The sequence below is a fragment of the Polyodon spathula genome, chromosome 24 (assembly GCF_017654505.1).
Source record: "Polyodon spathula isolate WHYD16114869_AA chromosome 24, ASM1765450v1, whole genome shotgun sequence".
NCBI classification, from domain to species: Eukaryota; Metazoa; Chordata; class Actinopteri; order Acipenseriformes; family Polyodontidae; genus Polyodon; species Polyodon spathula.
In genome coordinates, this window is record NC_054557.1 from 21,108,142 (window position 1) to 21,123,503 (window position 15,362).

The 15,362-nt window shown below is 35.4% G+C and overlaps 1 protein-coding gene across 3 annotated transcripts; it reads left to right on the plus strand.

Moving 5' to 3' along the window:
• Positions 1–383: 383 nt before the first annotated feature.
• On the plus strand, positions 384–14,919 carry LOC121298679. 3 transcript variants are annotated; one of them, XM_041225860.1, is made up of 14 exons: positions 384–532; positions 3,837–4,121; positions 4,833–5,123; positions 6,498–6,551; positions 7,649–7,702; positions 8,914–9,006; positions 10,572–10,628; positions 11,545–11,607; positions 12,225–12,290; positions 13,707–13,769; positions 13,859–13,921; positions 14,078–14,137; positions 14,382–14,438; positions 14,636–14,919. In XM_041225860.1, the coding sequence occupies exons 1-14, from the start codon at positions 457–459 to the stop codon at positions 14,638–14,640; spliced, it is 1,287 nt and encodes a 428-aa protein (XP_041081794.1). In that variant the 5' UTR covers positions 384–456; the 3' UTR covers positions 14,641–14,919. The 3 variants fall into 3 exon arrangements, with proteins under 3 accessions (XP_041081794.1, XP_041081793.1, XP_041081796.1); XM_041225859.1 differs by having other exon boundaries at positions 14,382–14,434; XM_041225862.1 differs by lacking the exon at positions 14,382–14,438.
• The last annotated feature ends 443 nt before the right edge of the window (positions 14,920–15,362 follow it).

Here is a 15,362-nt window from a genome sequence, read left to right on the forward strand (position 1 = left end):
GCTACTCAGAGTATCAAAACAAATGGTTTTGTTCTCAGATAACAATTTGGATAACCAATTACATTAAATGGACTGATAATCTTGATAATCTCTGATAATGTACTATAGACATCTCAATTATTATATTTAAGAAGTATTGTTTCCCCCAACATTTCTATAAAAAACTGAACCGATGTACATTATATTCAATAATACTTCATACAAGTCATGTGAAGTCTCTTTTTGAATAATAAACAGAACCTTGCTCAATATATAGATTGCACCATTAACCTCAAAACCTGCTATGCTTTGCCTTTGCAAATGGGTCTTTGCTTTGCACTCTCACGGTTTCTTTCTCAGTACAGCATTTTCACCACACATCTCTGATGTGACTGTATTTTAGCGTGGGTGGGTGCTGTTATATGTGCTGCTCATAAATGAGAAGTGATCACAATCAGCAGAGCATTTGAACCAAAAATGAAGCAACAGGCTTGGAACCCTGGAGCCCTTCTCTTTTTAATTCTGCTTGGAGCAGTTTCCTTCACATTGAGTGGTAAGAGTTTCTTTATCAGGTTTTGACCAAACTAGCGGATACCTGTATTGTCATTTTTAATTAAGTATCCCAATTCATCTAACAGCTCTTCAACTCTGTTTACACAAAGTTAATAACTCATTGCTACTAATTTGTAAATAAAATAAGATTGTTTTTATATACATGTTACATTAAAATAATAATAATAATAATAATAATAATAATAATAATAATAATAATAATAATAATAATAATAATAATATACAGAAAACAATGACAGAGATAGCATACCTGCCAACTATATAGCGTCAGGTTGTAAACTATCGCATTAGTACCCTGGTCCTATGGCTTTTTCAGCTGGTCCTGTGGCATGTTCAGTTGTATGATGTATGTCAGTACTAATTAACGTGTTGCCCAAGTAGGCTACCCTAGTAACTTTTAAGGAATCCTAGGTATCAAAATAAACACATGTTTGATTAATGCAACAGCGTTATTTTGTATCAATGTATTGAAGCCACTTTTCTTCATACCATTTATTCTAGAATAGTTATTGGTTTGATTGCTTTTACAAAAAGACAATGGTAGCTAACAAGCAATGCTGAAACCAAGCTAATTTACTTAATGGCGTTATGTATAGTATTTAAGAAAGTACATTTCCAAAATAATGGTAATTAATATATACTAGCCTTAATAATAATACTTATGAATAATAATACATAGCTCAGTGCAATAGGGTCAGTGCAATCCTTTGGCCAGTTGATTATGATATAGTCATGTAATGTATTATAGTTTATTACTTATTAGAGCTACGATATATACAAGTTGAACTGTTTCCTCAATTTCTGTAATCGTCATCCTGTATAATCCACGGTGGAAATGTTTGTATTTGTTTTGTAATTCTTGTAGGAAGCTGATGAACCCAACATTTGTCTCTTTGAAGAATTGATAGATGGAACCAACAGCTTTTTTTCTTGTTGTTTTTCATTTATTTTGATGACAGTTCTCATAAAACAAATGGTGCCATATGCCTTATTGCACTGGCTTGTCAGCTAATTATAATAAAAAATAACATAATAAATACATGTTGACGTAGAAACATTGGCTATTTTTGCAACAGGCACTGATTAAGTCATGGATGTTACTTTTTGCAAAAGGCTATGTTTTTCGCAAGTATTTATTTTATACTGGCTGGCAGTTTCATTTTCTTGCATATCAAACTGGCATCTTGCAACCAGAAAACACTCATGAAGGTACTATGTGACAATTTCATAATTGTGCTAAAGTAGGACATGAGCTTGAATCAGAATTAGACAACCAGTTCTATAGATAGATGCAACATACTGAAGTGTGATTAAAGAATTAAAGAAAGTCCATTGTTTTTTTTGTTTTTTTTTTAAATATACACAAATAGCCATATAATTAAATGTGTTACCAGGTACTTTAATTGGAAATCTACCTGTGTGTTTTTAATATAATGTCAATGCATGTTTAATGCATAGTAAATTGGACAAATGCATTTTAAATTCTACCGTTTTTTGTAATATGAATGATAGATTCCAAATATATTTCTCAATCTATGTTTATAATATGCATTTAAAATGCAGAGAAAGGGAGGACTTTAATGTAACATATTATACTGTAATATTACATTTATAACATAAAGGTCCTTTGTAAACACATATTTGTGAATCTGTCTGTTTTGACCAGCAGCCGGTGGTTTTGAATGTGTCTTGGGCTCGCTATGAGAAACCACAACTCATTATATATAGGATGTTAGCAATTTTGTCACAAGCTTTCAAGCTCTTTTGCATGGAATATATTTTAAATAAGTGACCCAAATGTGGGTGTCCCACCGTTCAAATAGCCTGTATCTAAATACGGTTTAACGTAAACTTTAAATGCACTAACTCATCTATTATCTACTTAGGTTTACTTGCAATGGCCAACATATAAAAGCAATATAATTTACTGTATATAACACTGTCTGAATAATTTTGGTGCCACTGTATATAAACATGTATATATATATATATATATATATATATATATATATATATATATATATATATATATATATATATATATATATATATATATATATATGTCTGTTTTGTGTCGTGGATTACAAAAATATCCACTGTCTCGACTAGCTAGGTTAAACCCACTGATCGTTTCACCTTTAACCTGAGCAGCTGTGTCTTGCCTAGTCCTCCAGAGGTAAAAGGAAGTGGGACTGGTGTATCAGTCCACTGTCTGTACGTTTAAGCCAGCAAGTTTCCTAAGTAGGAAACCAGCCCTCCAAAACGGTAAGGGACAGGCTTGCAAAATAAACCTAGCTCTAGGGAGTTCCTGTTTTAATGAAAAACGGGAAGCAACTAATGTAGTCATTTTCCACTGAAGATGGAAAGAAAGATAATAGGCAGTCTTTCAAATGAATCGTTATATTTAAAAACTACCCATGAAAGTGACTGTGCATTTTCAAAAGTCGATGATGCACAAGGGTAATGTGTGCCCTGTATTAGGGCCTCTCTATGGTCTATAATCTCTATAATCCAGACTGGATTTGGTATTGCTGTAGTTTCAAACATAAGAACGTAAGAAAAGTTTGGGAACAAGAAGAGACTGTTCGGCCCATCGAGGCTTACCCTTGCTAGAACACCACCCACCCTTATTCGGGTGATCTAATTTAATATGACAGAATCTAGACGTTTTAAAAATGCTCCCAGTGTTTTAGATCCTACTACTTCATCTGGAAAGCTATTCCATGCATTTTTAATTCCGTGCTAAACTTACTTTCACTCAGCTTCCATTTATGGCCCTCTTGTTCTACTCTCTGTGCTAAATTTGAAGTTGTATCTTGGGGTAACTTTATATATACCCTTTATTATTTTAATCAAGTCCCTGTTTCCCTTCTGTTTTCTCATGTCATTAAGCCCTGGAATTAGTCTAGTTGCCCTTCTCTGTACCTTCTCTAGTGCAATTATGTCTATGTTGTAGTGAGGTGACCAAAACTGGATAAAGTTTTCTAGGTGGGGTCTAGCTAGCATAATCATAGCATCTCCAGACTTGCATTACACACATTATGAGATATAGCCTAATATTCTATTTGCCTTGGCGAGATCATTTTAACTCTGAGATCTTTTTTCAAAGTTTACTTAAGCATTGTGCGTCACTGCATATTTATAAAATGTTTATAATTATATAATTTCAGGTCAGTAATGAACCGGAAGTTGATTATTTGATCTTCTGCAGTATAAAAACACAGAGGCATATCGTGTTGTGTTATTGTAATAATCTTCATAAAAGAGTGTATTTGTTTCTACAGATCCCTTCATATTAAAAGTGTCAAATGGACAGTCCGCCACCCTGTACTGTAATGAATCCCTTCCAGCAGCATCACAGGCCCAGTGGACAAAGAGAGGGGTCAGTGGGGATAAACATGTGATTCTGACCATACAGAAGGATGGAAGAGTTGATAAAGAAATAGCAGATCTACAGAATCGTTTCCAAATAAAGGACCGCTTCAACATTCATATTGAGAGAGTTGATCCAGAAGACATTGGAACCTATGAGTGTGGAGGACGAGAAACAAGTTTAATAGTACTGACAGGTGAATTGTGTGTCTGTTTATAAAGCTTACGTTTTAGTTTCCCTTGGTAAGAGGGTTACCTCATAATTATATAGCCAGTTGCAGCTTCTCTGTATATCTCTATGGTAACAATATAATTTTCAATTAAAGAATAAATAATAACTGATTAAACATGATTACAGAATAAGAGTAATAAAAAAGATAGATAGATACTGTGTATAGTGTAGCAGGGCGTGGGGGCCCTGCACATGGGAGTGTGTGTTTATTGACAGGGAGGGGGTTAAAACCCTTCCTGCCAAACTAATTCATTGAATAATTGTTTTGGGAGTTGGCCCTGTCAATTGTAAATTGAAGACAGCTACCTGTGTCTGTTCCTGTGAGGTATAAAAGAATCTCAGACCTTTTATAAAGGTTAAGGTACTGTGTGAACCAGGAGTTTTGTTACAGGTGACTGGTGGAGCTGTCCTGTGTTAGGTAAGGAAAACAAACATTTAATTAACGCTTTATGGAGTTAGGCTTTGTTTGTTTATTTTGTATTATTAAAAGTGCGCGCAAGCGTTAAAACTTGATGTTTGTTGGGTCTACATTTTTAAAAGGGTGAATAAAGAAGAGTGAGTGAAGCCTTGTTACATTAATCTGAACAAAGCTTGCTTTCTTTCTTTCTTTCTTTCTGAACCCTAAATGTGTCTTTAGTTCATTTTAAAATCCCTTTATCATCTTTTGCTTTCACAGATCCTGCCAGTTGCACAGTGTCAGAGGGACGGTCAGTAACCCTTTTCTGTGGTGACTCAGCGGTTCTAGCAGGGAAAGGGACAGTCAGGTGGGCCCGGGTTAATGGAAGCATTTATCATTCTATTCTGTACAAAGATCCAGCAGGAAATATTGTAAAACACGTAAATGATCCAGACAATCTATATCAACTTACACCAGACTCATCCCTTTACATAAGTAAAGTAAAATCAACAGACGCTGGGAGATATGAATGTAACAAGATCCACGTGGCTGATTTAAACATGTGGACTGGTGAGTGGTTTATCTTTGTCATCAAGTATATTTACCATTATTTAAAACTGAAAATGTTTGAATTAATCTTTTCTGGGTGTATGCAATTATGTGTATGTGCAATGTATGTGTGTGTGTGTGTGTGTGTGACAGACTGGGGTGTTTTGTTACTGTTCTTTTGGGTCTTGAACACAGTCTGACAGAAGCCAAGCACTCTGAACAAAGTGTTTTGGTTTAAACAGGGCGATGCCTGTGTATTTTCTCTTTATGGTGTTCTAGTGACATAGAATCACACAAATATCAACAGTGTTAAAAAAAAAAAAAAACTAGCTCTTTAGTGAGGAACACTAACTCAACCGTTTAGTTATCTTAACTACCCCTATATACAGATCAGACAGTTAAGGCGTTTGCTGACAAAACAAAACTAATTGCCTAATTGGAGACACGTGAAAAGCCTGGTCTCAAAATGGTCGACCCTGTGGAACTCTGGGATGAAGTCTTCTCTGACATTGGCAGTCAAAGACTACAATTTACTTGTGTGACCCAAATTCAGTGGAGAGGATATATAAATAAAAAATAAACGTGTATGTTACACTCAATCAGGATTCGTCAGTGACCGACAAAAATAATCATTTTGTAATTTGAGCATTGACAAATTATCAAAGAACGAAATTAAATATTTCGGTGTTTAAGCAAATTATTTTGCTCAAATTGCGAAATGTAAAATACCAAACCAGCAAAAAATGAAACACAAAAGAGATGGCTTATTAGATCTCAATCCAACTGAGAACGTTTTGGCTTTAACATGAACGATGCCTTTTGTCATTATGGTCCTCTTCTCAGAACCCTTTCAGCAGCTTGAGGAGTCTATGCTCTGTCGAGTCGAGGCTGTAATCAGGGAAAATGGTGGCACAACCAGATAGGTAAAGACCCTAATAAAATGGCCAGGCAGTGCATGCACAGTGCCAGCCTTTCTTTGCCCTTGCCCTTGCTTTCCTTGTTCAAGTTTCAAACCTTTACATATTAGGGCAATTTTTAATAACTATAAATACATTTCTATAGTTTTTTTGGTGGAATTCATAACTTGCACCTAGTGTATTCTTGGTTTCCACCAAATTCTCAATAATATACAAAACATGCTTAAGCTGTTAATGTGTATCTCTACAGTATTTTGTGGCAGAAAGGTGATTACGCAATATGTATGTGCAGGTGTTCTTTCAAAATCCCTGCAATCATAACTCCAGGTGCATTAAGCCCACAAAGAGTTCAATTACAAAATCTGTATTAAAATCGGGTAAATTGGGAATTTAGCACTACAAATATTTATTACAATTGCTTGAGGAATTCTCAGTCTATATGCCAACCTTGCCAGACTTTCAGATATTATCTTCACAGATCCTTCAAAACCAACAGTCCTGACCACACCTCCAAAGAAAGAAACGGCTACAAGTAAGTTCAGATCATATCAAACTATTGTCAGTCTGGAAAAAGTACACTGCCACTTAGACGTCTTGATCGATTTGGAAGTCTTGAATCATAATTGGATATCCCATGGATATCAACAAGCTCCCTCATTACAATACTTTGGTCTGTTTGTAAGTAGTTTGTTCCATTGCTATATAAGACGTGTGGATGTGTTTGTTTTTTGCACTGTCTAGCTGGAGTGTGTGTATATGTGAGTAAGGCTGGCCTCGTAGATCAGTGAGCTGTGGTATTTATTTTGTGGTCTGGTATTCAGGTATGTGTGACTATCTGAGTGAATTGAAGATTATTTCTTTACCACATCTAATTTCCTTTAACTTTTAATATATTTACCTTTAAAAACAAAGACCCATATAATATAAATAATATTATAATTTTAGTGCTACATACATCATTACACTATTAAGTGTTTAATTAATATATTTCATGGGAACTGCACGGCCCGCCGTGTTTTATACCTTGCATATATTATTCATCTTTCTGAAGCCTCCTTGTAGAGGGTGTAATGCAGAGATACAGTACACAACTTGGCTTTTTTATTAGGACCTGGTCCCCCACTGGGTTTGGCATTTGTTTCTGTTCTCCTGCTATACTGAATGCTGTAGTTTACTCCACCCAGCAATGCTATACTTGCAGCCTGATGACAGTGGCTATTTTCAAGACAATACAAATGGTTTGAGGAGCATCACAGAAACTACAGGAATGTTCCGTTGCCACCAAAATCTATAGGTGTCAATCCAATTGAACATGCTTGGGTTGAACTTGAAGGAAACATTCATCATTACGATCCTCTTTGTAGAAACGTTTCCGCCCCTCGTGGAGTCTATGCCATGTCGTGTCAAGGCTGTGATCAGGGAAAATGGTGGGACATGCAAATAGGTAAAGACACAAATAAATTGACCAGGCAGTGTGTGTACGGTGCCAGTGTTTCTTTGCCCTTGCTTTCCTCATTCCAGAGAAAGTGATCCTGTATCTATTCAACTCTGTTGGCCCCACTTGCTCTTTGCTATACTGTCTTTGAACAAAAAAGCACACTGTTCAAGTTTCAAACCTTTGCTTTACAGCTACTTCAAAAACAACTGACCAAACTGCACAATCAAACACAAGCCCACTCACAAGTAAGTACAGCTCGGACCCCCGCACTACCATTGTGCAGTCTGGAGTTAGAACACTGCTGCTTAAACGTTTGCCAAAATTATTCCATAGAAATCTATAGAAGTGTCTGTTTTATTCTACCAAGACCTACACTGGAGGTCAAGAAAATTGTGCAATATTTGTACAATCTTTCAATAAACATTAATAGATTTCTGTAGGATTTTAAGAGGTATAGATTTCTACGAACGACTATACATTTTTTTTTTTTTTGTTACAATAGATTTCTTTTAGGTTTCTATAGATTTTCAAAAATCTAAATATCTGTTGACATAATATATAATTAACAGTAGCTAGACAGATAACAAGCCCCCTGGCTAATAATGTGGATCAGCAGGGGTGGGGTTAGGGTTAGAGTTTGGGTTAGGGTTAGGGATTGGGTTAGCTTCCTGACTGAGCATAACTATGAGAAGCATTCCATAAACTGGGGGAAAATCTGTGTAAAATTGCGATGTGGAGGAAGGAGTGTTTATGGTACCACTCTCTGGTGTTAGTATAGCATAGAGACACTTTGAGACACAGCTCCTGCATATTGAAGATTTCTCTCTTTTTCTATGAAGATGGAGTGTTCATTTCTGGAGTCGTGGATACATTTCATTACAGATCAATACAAAACTGGCCTGGCTAAGCTAAATTCCCAAAACAAGACTTAAACTACCCAATTCCTTTAAACAGGGGCTGGGCATCACTATAAAGGAGATGTTGCATATCATTGCTTTCCCGTTGCTTCAATGATGACCTTAAATTGCAGTATCCGTGGTAGCAACATTAGTTAATAGAATTATTTGAGACTTTGAGTATTGTTATAATAATAATCATTTTGATTATAAGTAACCCACATATTGTTGTCCTCTTCATTACCTCCTCTGCCCTCCCTAGTGTTCCAGGGTGCAATTGCAGCTTTGCATTGTTTCGTGAAAATCTTCATTCAAACCAAATAACCTTTTTTGTTCTATATTTTTGTAGAAGTTTTTCCTTTGTCAAGTTTTAGTACCGTTTGCCTTCTTGTAACAATATTTTTTATGCTTGTCTCTCCAATGCAAATTGTAATTATTCATTTTATTTACATTAAAAAGCAGTTTTTTTTCAGTAAGGCTGCATGACACCCATACACAAACAGACAGTGATTTTTGATGTGATTGCTCAGTAATTTCCCATGCTTTTTTTTTCTTATCAGCTATTGCCACATTCAGCAGTGTGAGTATTATCATGCTAATTCTGGCAGCTGCAATATTCATCATCTTATGGAAAAGAAGATCAACAGCAAAAGGTAGCATTCAACCCAGAAGTTCAAGTTCTTATCAAACTTTAAAAAAAGTCTTCTTCCTCCTTATCAAAAGGCAGTAACAACATTATCTCAAGTCTCATTGCTTGCTGTTGACCTTTTAATTATTGCCACCTCTTTACTTTCAATGGGCTCTAACCCATATTCATCCATGCACAACGCTATACATTCACTTCTTTCCTGGGTTACAGTAAATAGAACCCCACCTAACATTGTTGTTATTTGCTGCATATAGAAAACTATAACCTGTAACACAGTGAATGGTGAGAGAAAACCATTGTACCTCCATCAAATGTAGAGTGCTAAGGCAGGTGAAAATGGTCTTCTATTAATCCTTTGCAGTCCATTTATTCAGAGCTTGTCAGGCGTGTCAGGTCCAATTTATTTTCACAAGCGCTTTTTATTTTACACGTGCTGTTTAACATATTAGGCAGTGCATGGCAAAAGGACACTCAGTACTACATCTCCAGCCCCGTCCCACCCCTTGTTCGCTGTATTTTTCACATACCTCTTTATAGACATGCATACTGATAAATCCTCTCCTGATCACTCGTTTCATCACCAAAACTCCTCAATAATGCGATCCAAGTCATTATTTTATTACTATAGCATCTTAAGCTCTGCAAATGTCTGATATTCTTTGATCGCTGGATAAGGGAGCAGCTGTCTCCTTTGTCTGTGTTCGTGTTATCTCTGTGGTGCATGGGGCTATGTGTATTTCTCAGATACGCCCTTTTTTCAGCTCTACTTGGCCGTTGAAAGCTTTTCTGTTTTTTCCAGAGAGAAAAAGACTAGAGACCTGTGCTTTATGTCTTTTTGATGTCAAACAGGGTCCGACATCGGACTGGAAAGGGAAAATTGTAATGTTGGGTCTGCTCTGACTTGGACCGTAAAGGGTTAACATTTCATGTCTGATGTTGACAGTTTCTAACCATGAATAGCAATGTATTACAGTACCCTTTTGCTAACACTTTATATTAAGGTGCTGCTTATTAATGTTTTTTAAATGTGTTATAAATTTATAATATATGCTTAATAACTGTTTAATATAGTTTATTAATAATGCATTAGATGGAAATACAGTTTTATAAAAGGGACAGTGTTTCACCACCTATCATACTTTGAGGTGTTTAACTCTTTGCAGTCCTTTGTTGGACCATGTCAAGCACAACTCTCTAGTCATTTTTTCTATGGAAAAAGCAGAGAAAACCTTTTAATGGTTGAGTGAGACCGAAAGGAGCAGAGAGAAGCGAAAAAAAGGATGTGTGTTTGAGCAAGACACATAGATCCTGCACCACAGAGATAACACGCATACAAAGAAAGGAGATAGCTGTTTCCGCATCCAGAGCTGAAAGTATATCGCAGACATTTGCAGAGCTTACTGAGTGTCATTTTGCAATCCTTTTAAACCTGTCTTATTCTGAAAAAAAATTAAGTTATAAAACACTAATAAGCAGCACCTTGTTACTGTTTTTATTTTGAGTGGAAAGCTTGTTCTATAAACTACTTATAAAGGCCTAATAGTATCTTTTTCTATTTTGTATTTTCAGCTTGTGAATTGGATAATCATGTGAAATATGCTCTTGTGTCGATGCCAGATGAAAACAGTTAAGTTTGTCATTTTAGATTTTGGCCAATGAGATAATGTGTTGCTAGGCAGAGGATCACTATTTTGCTTTGCTCTTGTATTTGATTGGTTGCTATCTGTTCACCATTAAAAAGACCAAATTGCACTGAACAATATCCTTGATTTCCATAAAAATTGGAGACAAGGTTCATGGCACTACTTCGTTTTGATTAATATGCAATTAGCCATTAGTTTAGTTACATGTGAACAAACAGTCAATAGATTTGTAATAGAGGTTCTAATGTGTGTCCACGTTTGGACTGCTTGTGCAGTTTATTTTAATAATCTGCATGTCAGAGTGTTTATTGAGACTTCTGTTTGTGGTTTTGGTTTGTAAAACATATGCTATTAAGTTTTGAAATAATACTTATATTTTGCAATTGTAATATAGTAAATGTTCCTGTTTTATAAACTTCCAGTACCAAAACAAATAACGGAAACACCAAATGATTTGCAGAATGACTAGGGGTGGTATCTCTGAATAGATCAAAAATATGCTAAATATGTCAATGAGCAAGACATGTCAAGTAGAATGGTACTCCAAAATTTCTCTCTTTTTTCGAGCCAAGCAATACAACTGAGAATGACAAGTTTGTTGCTGGATAACTTCTCTGACCACTTTCTCACTGAATACGCTATCTTGGTATTCCTGAATAAATCATTGGACTGCAATGAGCAATCTGTTTAGTGGTACCTTTTAAATATGATTTGTTCAATACATCTGTTTCCATAATTTGACGGTACTGTATATTGGCTATTTATAAAATAACTTACAAATGAGTAATTCCATATCAATGAAACTTACTTAGGCTACATTGTATTGCACTGGATTCCCTATTCAAAGGGTACACTTTATCAGCCAACTAACATGTTCATTGTTCTATTTACATTTCTAGAGAGTCAAGACAACACATACCATGTTTATGAAACAGTGAAGGATCCAACAACAGCCATAAACAGTAATATATTGTATTGCTTCTTTAATCATAATTCATTTTTTTAATTACTGATCCAACTCTCCCACTTTTTTTTTTTAAATATATATATATATATTTTTTTTTAAATTGGTATTCAGAAGGTAAATTCATTAATTCATGATATTATACAAAAATTCTTGTTTGTATTTGAGTGTATATTATATAGCTGCCTAGTGTAAGTCCTTATCTCATTTATTAAATCCTTTAGTTTGACAGAATAGTTGTATATCCCAAGTCATTCACAATTAAAACAGTTGGCAAATGACCCCTCTTTTTCACTGATACAACATACATGGAGTTAACAATCATTAAGTATGGAGGTGGATCTGGGAATCTGAGGGAGGGGTCTGGCGATGGGGATCTGGGGACCCCCAAACGTTCTCCCTAGAGGGATCTACCCCCGACCCCTGGGGAGGGGCACTGGCAAGGGGGCAGGAGGGGGGTCTGAGGGGAATGGAGGGCATTAATTGAACCAAAGTTTGATAAACAAAATGAAATGATGGAGAGGAAAGAATTTATACTGCTGCACTTACCATTCTGAATTCTTCTTCTTGAATAAATACTTTTAATTGTAAAACTATTCTGTTTTATATTCCCAGACAACCAGGACTGCAAAGAACATCTATATTACTTGGTTATCCAGGAACCAAACGCCCTCCAAAACAGTATGTTTCTTTTAATCTATTTTCCTGTTATATTTAAGACTGAATAACACAAACATTACTCATACAAATTGTCTAGGTGAGATATCATCATTTTACCCTCCAAAAATATCTCTTCTGTAATGGTGCCTGCTGAGAGATACACAATTCAGTGGCATTCCAGTATTGGCATTCTTTATAGCAAAAACAACCTTTTTGTAATTAAAATGACAAGCAATTTTACCCATCAGTGTAAGTCTGTATCTAAATCTACCCCTTATTTTGGACAAGAAACGCACTGCACACAACATTATAAATATACAGTAGCATCTAAAAGTCACTGACTTTTCAGTACAGAGTTGTAGACAATACATCCTTGTGTGGTTTCATGGTGTTAAATACAAAGTCTACAATCTCAATCTGTGGTGCATTAAAGCAACTAGGGATCACTATACAGTAATTTCCTAGGTTATACATGTTCTGCACTTCAATTGGCTGCCTTGTTTCAAAATGTGCAGTTTTGAAAGAAACACATATTATAGCACATGTGTATTTTCATCTTAAAACATGGCATCTGATACTTCAATAGTTTTGTTTTCAGGAAATCTGTTTAAATTTCTCTTCTTGGCTCATTTCTCCTTGGTGGTGTGTTTTGGGTCAAAGCATGTTGCTGGCTCAAAGCATGTCAGCTAATAGGGATCCAGCTGGCTGGTTCATCTATCTGAAAGTAAGGCTTATTGGAGGCTGTGTGGTCCAAGATACGAGAAACAGGCTTGTAACCAGGAGGGAAATCCCAGTTCTGCCACTGACTCATTATGTGACCCTGAGCAAGTCACTTAACCTACTTGTGCTCTGTCTTTCGGGTGAGACGTTGTTGTAAGTGACTCTGCAGCTGATGCATTGTTCACACATCCTAGTCTCGTATCTTGTAACATGCTTTGTGTTGGTAGTCTACTATAAAAGGCGCTTAGTGTTGTACTAGATACCATGATAAAAAAATAAATAGCCCATCTGAGACCGATATAGTGATGGAGGTACACAACAGAGTTGAGAAAGTTTTTAGTTACAAACAAAAGGTGATGCATATTGTCTTTTTGCCACACTAAACAATATCCAGAGGAGGATGTGTGGTCTAGTGGTTAAAGAAACAGGCTTGTAACCAAAAAGCCCCCAGTTCAAATCCCAGCTCAGCCACTCACTAATTGTGTGTGACCCTGAGCAAGTCACTGAACCTCCTTGTGTTCCATCTTTCAGGAGAGAACTTGTTGTAAGTCACTCTGCAGCTGAAGTATAGTTCACATAACCTAGTCTCTGTAATCCACCTTGGATAAAGGCTTCTGCTAAATAAACAAATGATGATAATATCACAAAGATATTGCTCATTAATGTATGAATAATAATCCTATATTTCTCTGACATTATTCTTCTTCACATCCTCAGATTCTCACACCACTGAGGAATTTCAGTATGCACTGGTGCAGCTGCCAAAAGTTGACAAAAACAGTAAGTTTTCATCAACACATTGTTTGATATTGAAGTTATTATGACAACATCTCTTTTATAATGCTATGTTATTCCATTTACAATTTTAGGTGACCAGGATGAAAAGGAAACAGAATACTCACTTTTGCATGCTCCCAAAGCAACTGACAGCAGTAAGACATCCTTTTAATAAGACATTTATATATGCATTTATAATGGCCTCAATATAACAGGCCCTCAGACAAAAGTGTTCCAATATTTTGAACAGTGAAGGGGTTCTCCAAAGTTAAATTGCTCTTGGTATTGATTTTGTTTTTGTTTTTTTTTAGAATCTCAAAACAGTAAGGAACCCGAGTATGAACTTGTGAAAGCACCAATGGAAAACATTGGTTAGTATTTTTCTTCTTTGCAATTTAAAAAAAATAAAAAAAACAAACAATTTATGTTATATTTAGTGCGGTGATTATTCTCCTATACTAATTTAAATAGTCTGCCAGGTGCATATTGTATTTTTCACTTCTATAAAAATAAATGTAATATTAATAGTCAATAGGCAGATGTCCATGATGCATAATATTCCAACAGTGATGGACTACACTAATAAGGTCACGTTGTTCAACATAATATTTTCAGAATCTCAAGACATAAATGAATCTGAATATTCCCTTGTGCAAGCATCAAAGAGTGTCAGTAAGCATTTTTTATTTTTTTTATTTTTTTAGAATGAACAGTAGTCCTAATAAGTATATCGGAGCTTTAAAAATGTACTGCTTGACTTTCATTAATAGTTTTTTAAATCCCCTAATTAAATGATTACTTGTATTTCTCTGTTATGGGTATATTGTAATCTTTATGAACTCTTACTATTTATTTTTTTCTCAATTTAGAATGAGAGTGAAGAGGATCCCATATCTAGTTCTAATAGACTCTGAGTGGGGAAAACAAAGTTGTCAGTCTATTGATTCGAACACGGCTAAGAGAGAAAAGATGAATACAATACCCTTTAAACTGCCTCTATCACCTCATCTTTAAGCTAGTTTACGTTTTAATTATTATTTTTTGTTTAAAGATTATGAATGCAATATTTTGATTTCGTATTGTAATGAACTGCTATATACAGCGAAGTCATTTTGTAAATTAAATACAACGTGTAAATGTTTCAGTGCAATTAAATGTCACAGCTTATTACAATTTTGGTGTCCTTTGGTATTTTTGGTTTGAAAACTATGGTAAGAAACAAATTGCCATCAAGCATCGCAATGGCTTTCCATGTTATAAACCCAGAGTTCACGATGAATCATAATCAGGAGCTTTCTGGTTTTGAATCTTGTTCTCCCCAAGTTGGTTGGGAGGCCCACAAGACTATTTTTAGTTTAAATGTTAAACTAGACAAGGCTCTTTTTTATTTAAATGTTTATAAACTAAACTCAAGAGGGCTCATACTTAAATGTACTGTATTCACATGTCCGGCGCACATACACACATGTTTTCTTGAAACCCAGATTATTTCTTGTTGTAGTTGGCTTCTTACAACATAGGTTTGTTAAATATTGAAATGAGTAATGCATGCACTGTCAATGTGTCACGTGTGTGGTTAAGTTACACCATCGATAT

Excerpts from the sequence above, each read along its gene's own strand:
- LOC121298679 (XM_041225859.1), top strand. The coding sequence starts at position 457 with ATGAAGCAACAGGCTTGGAACCCTGGAGCCCTTCTCTTTTTAATTCTG. Across the intron at positions 11,608-12,224 it reads TCCAACAACAGCCATAAACA|ACAACCAGGACTGCAAAGAA; the intron begins GTAATATATTGT and ends TTATATTCCCAG. Across the intron at positions 13,922-14,077 it reads TCCCAAAGCAACTGACAGCA|AATCTCAAAACAGTAAGGAA; the intron begins GTAAGACATCCT and ends GTTTTTTTTTAG.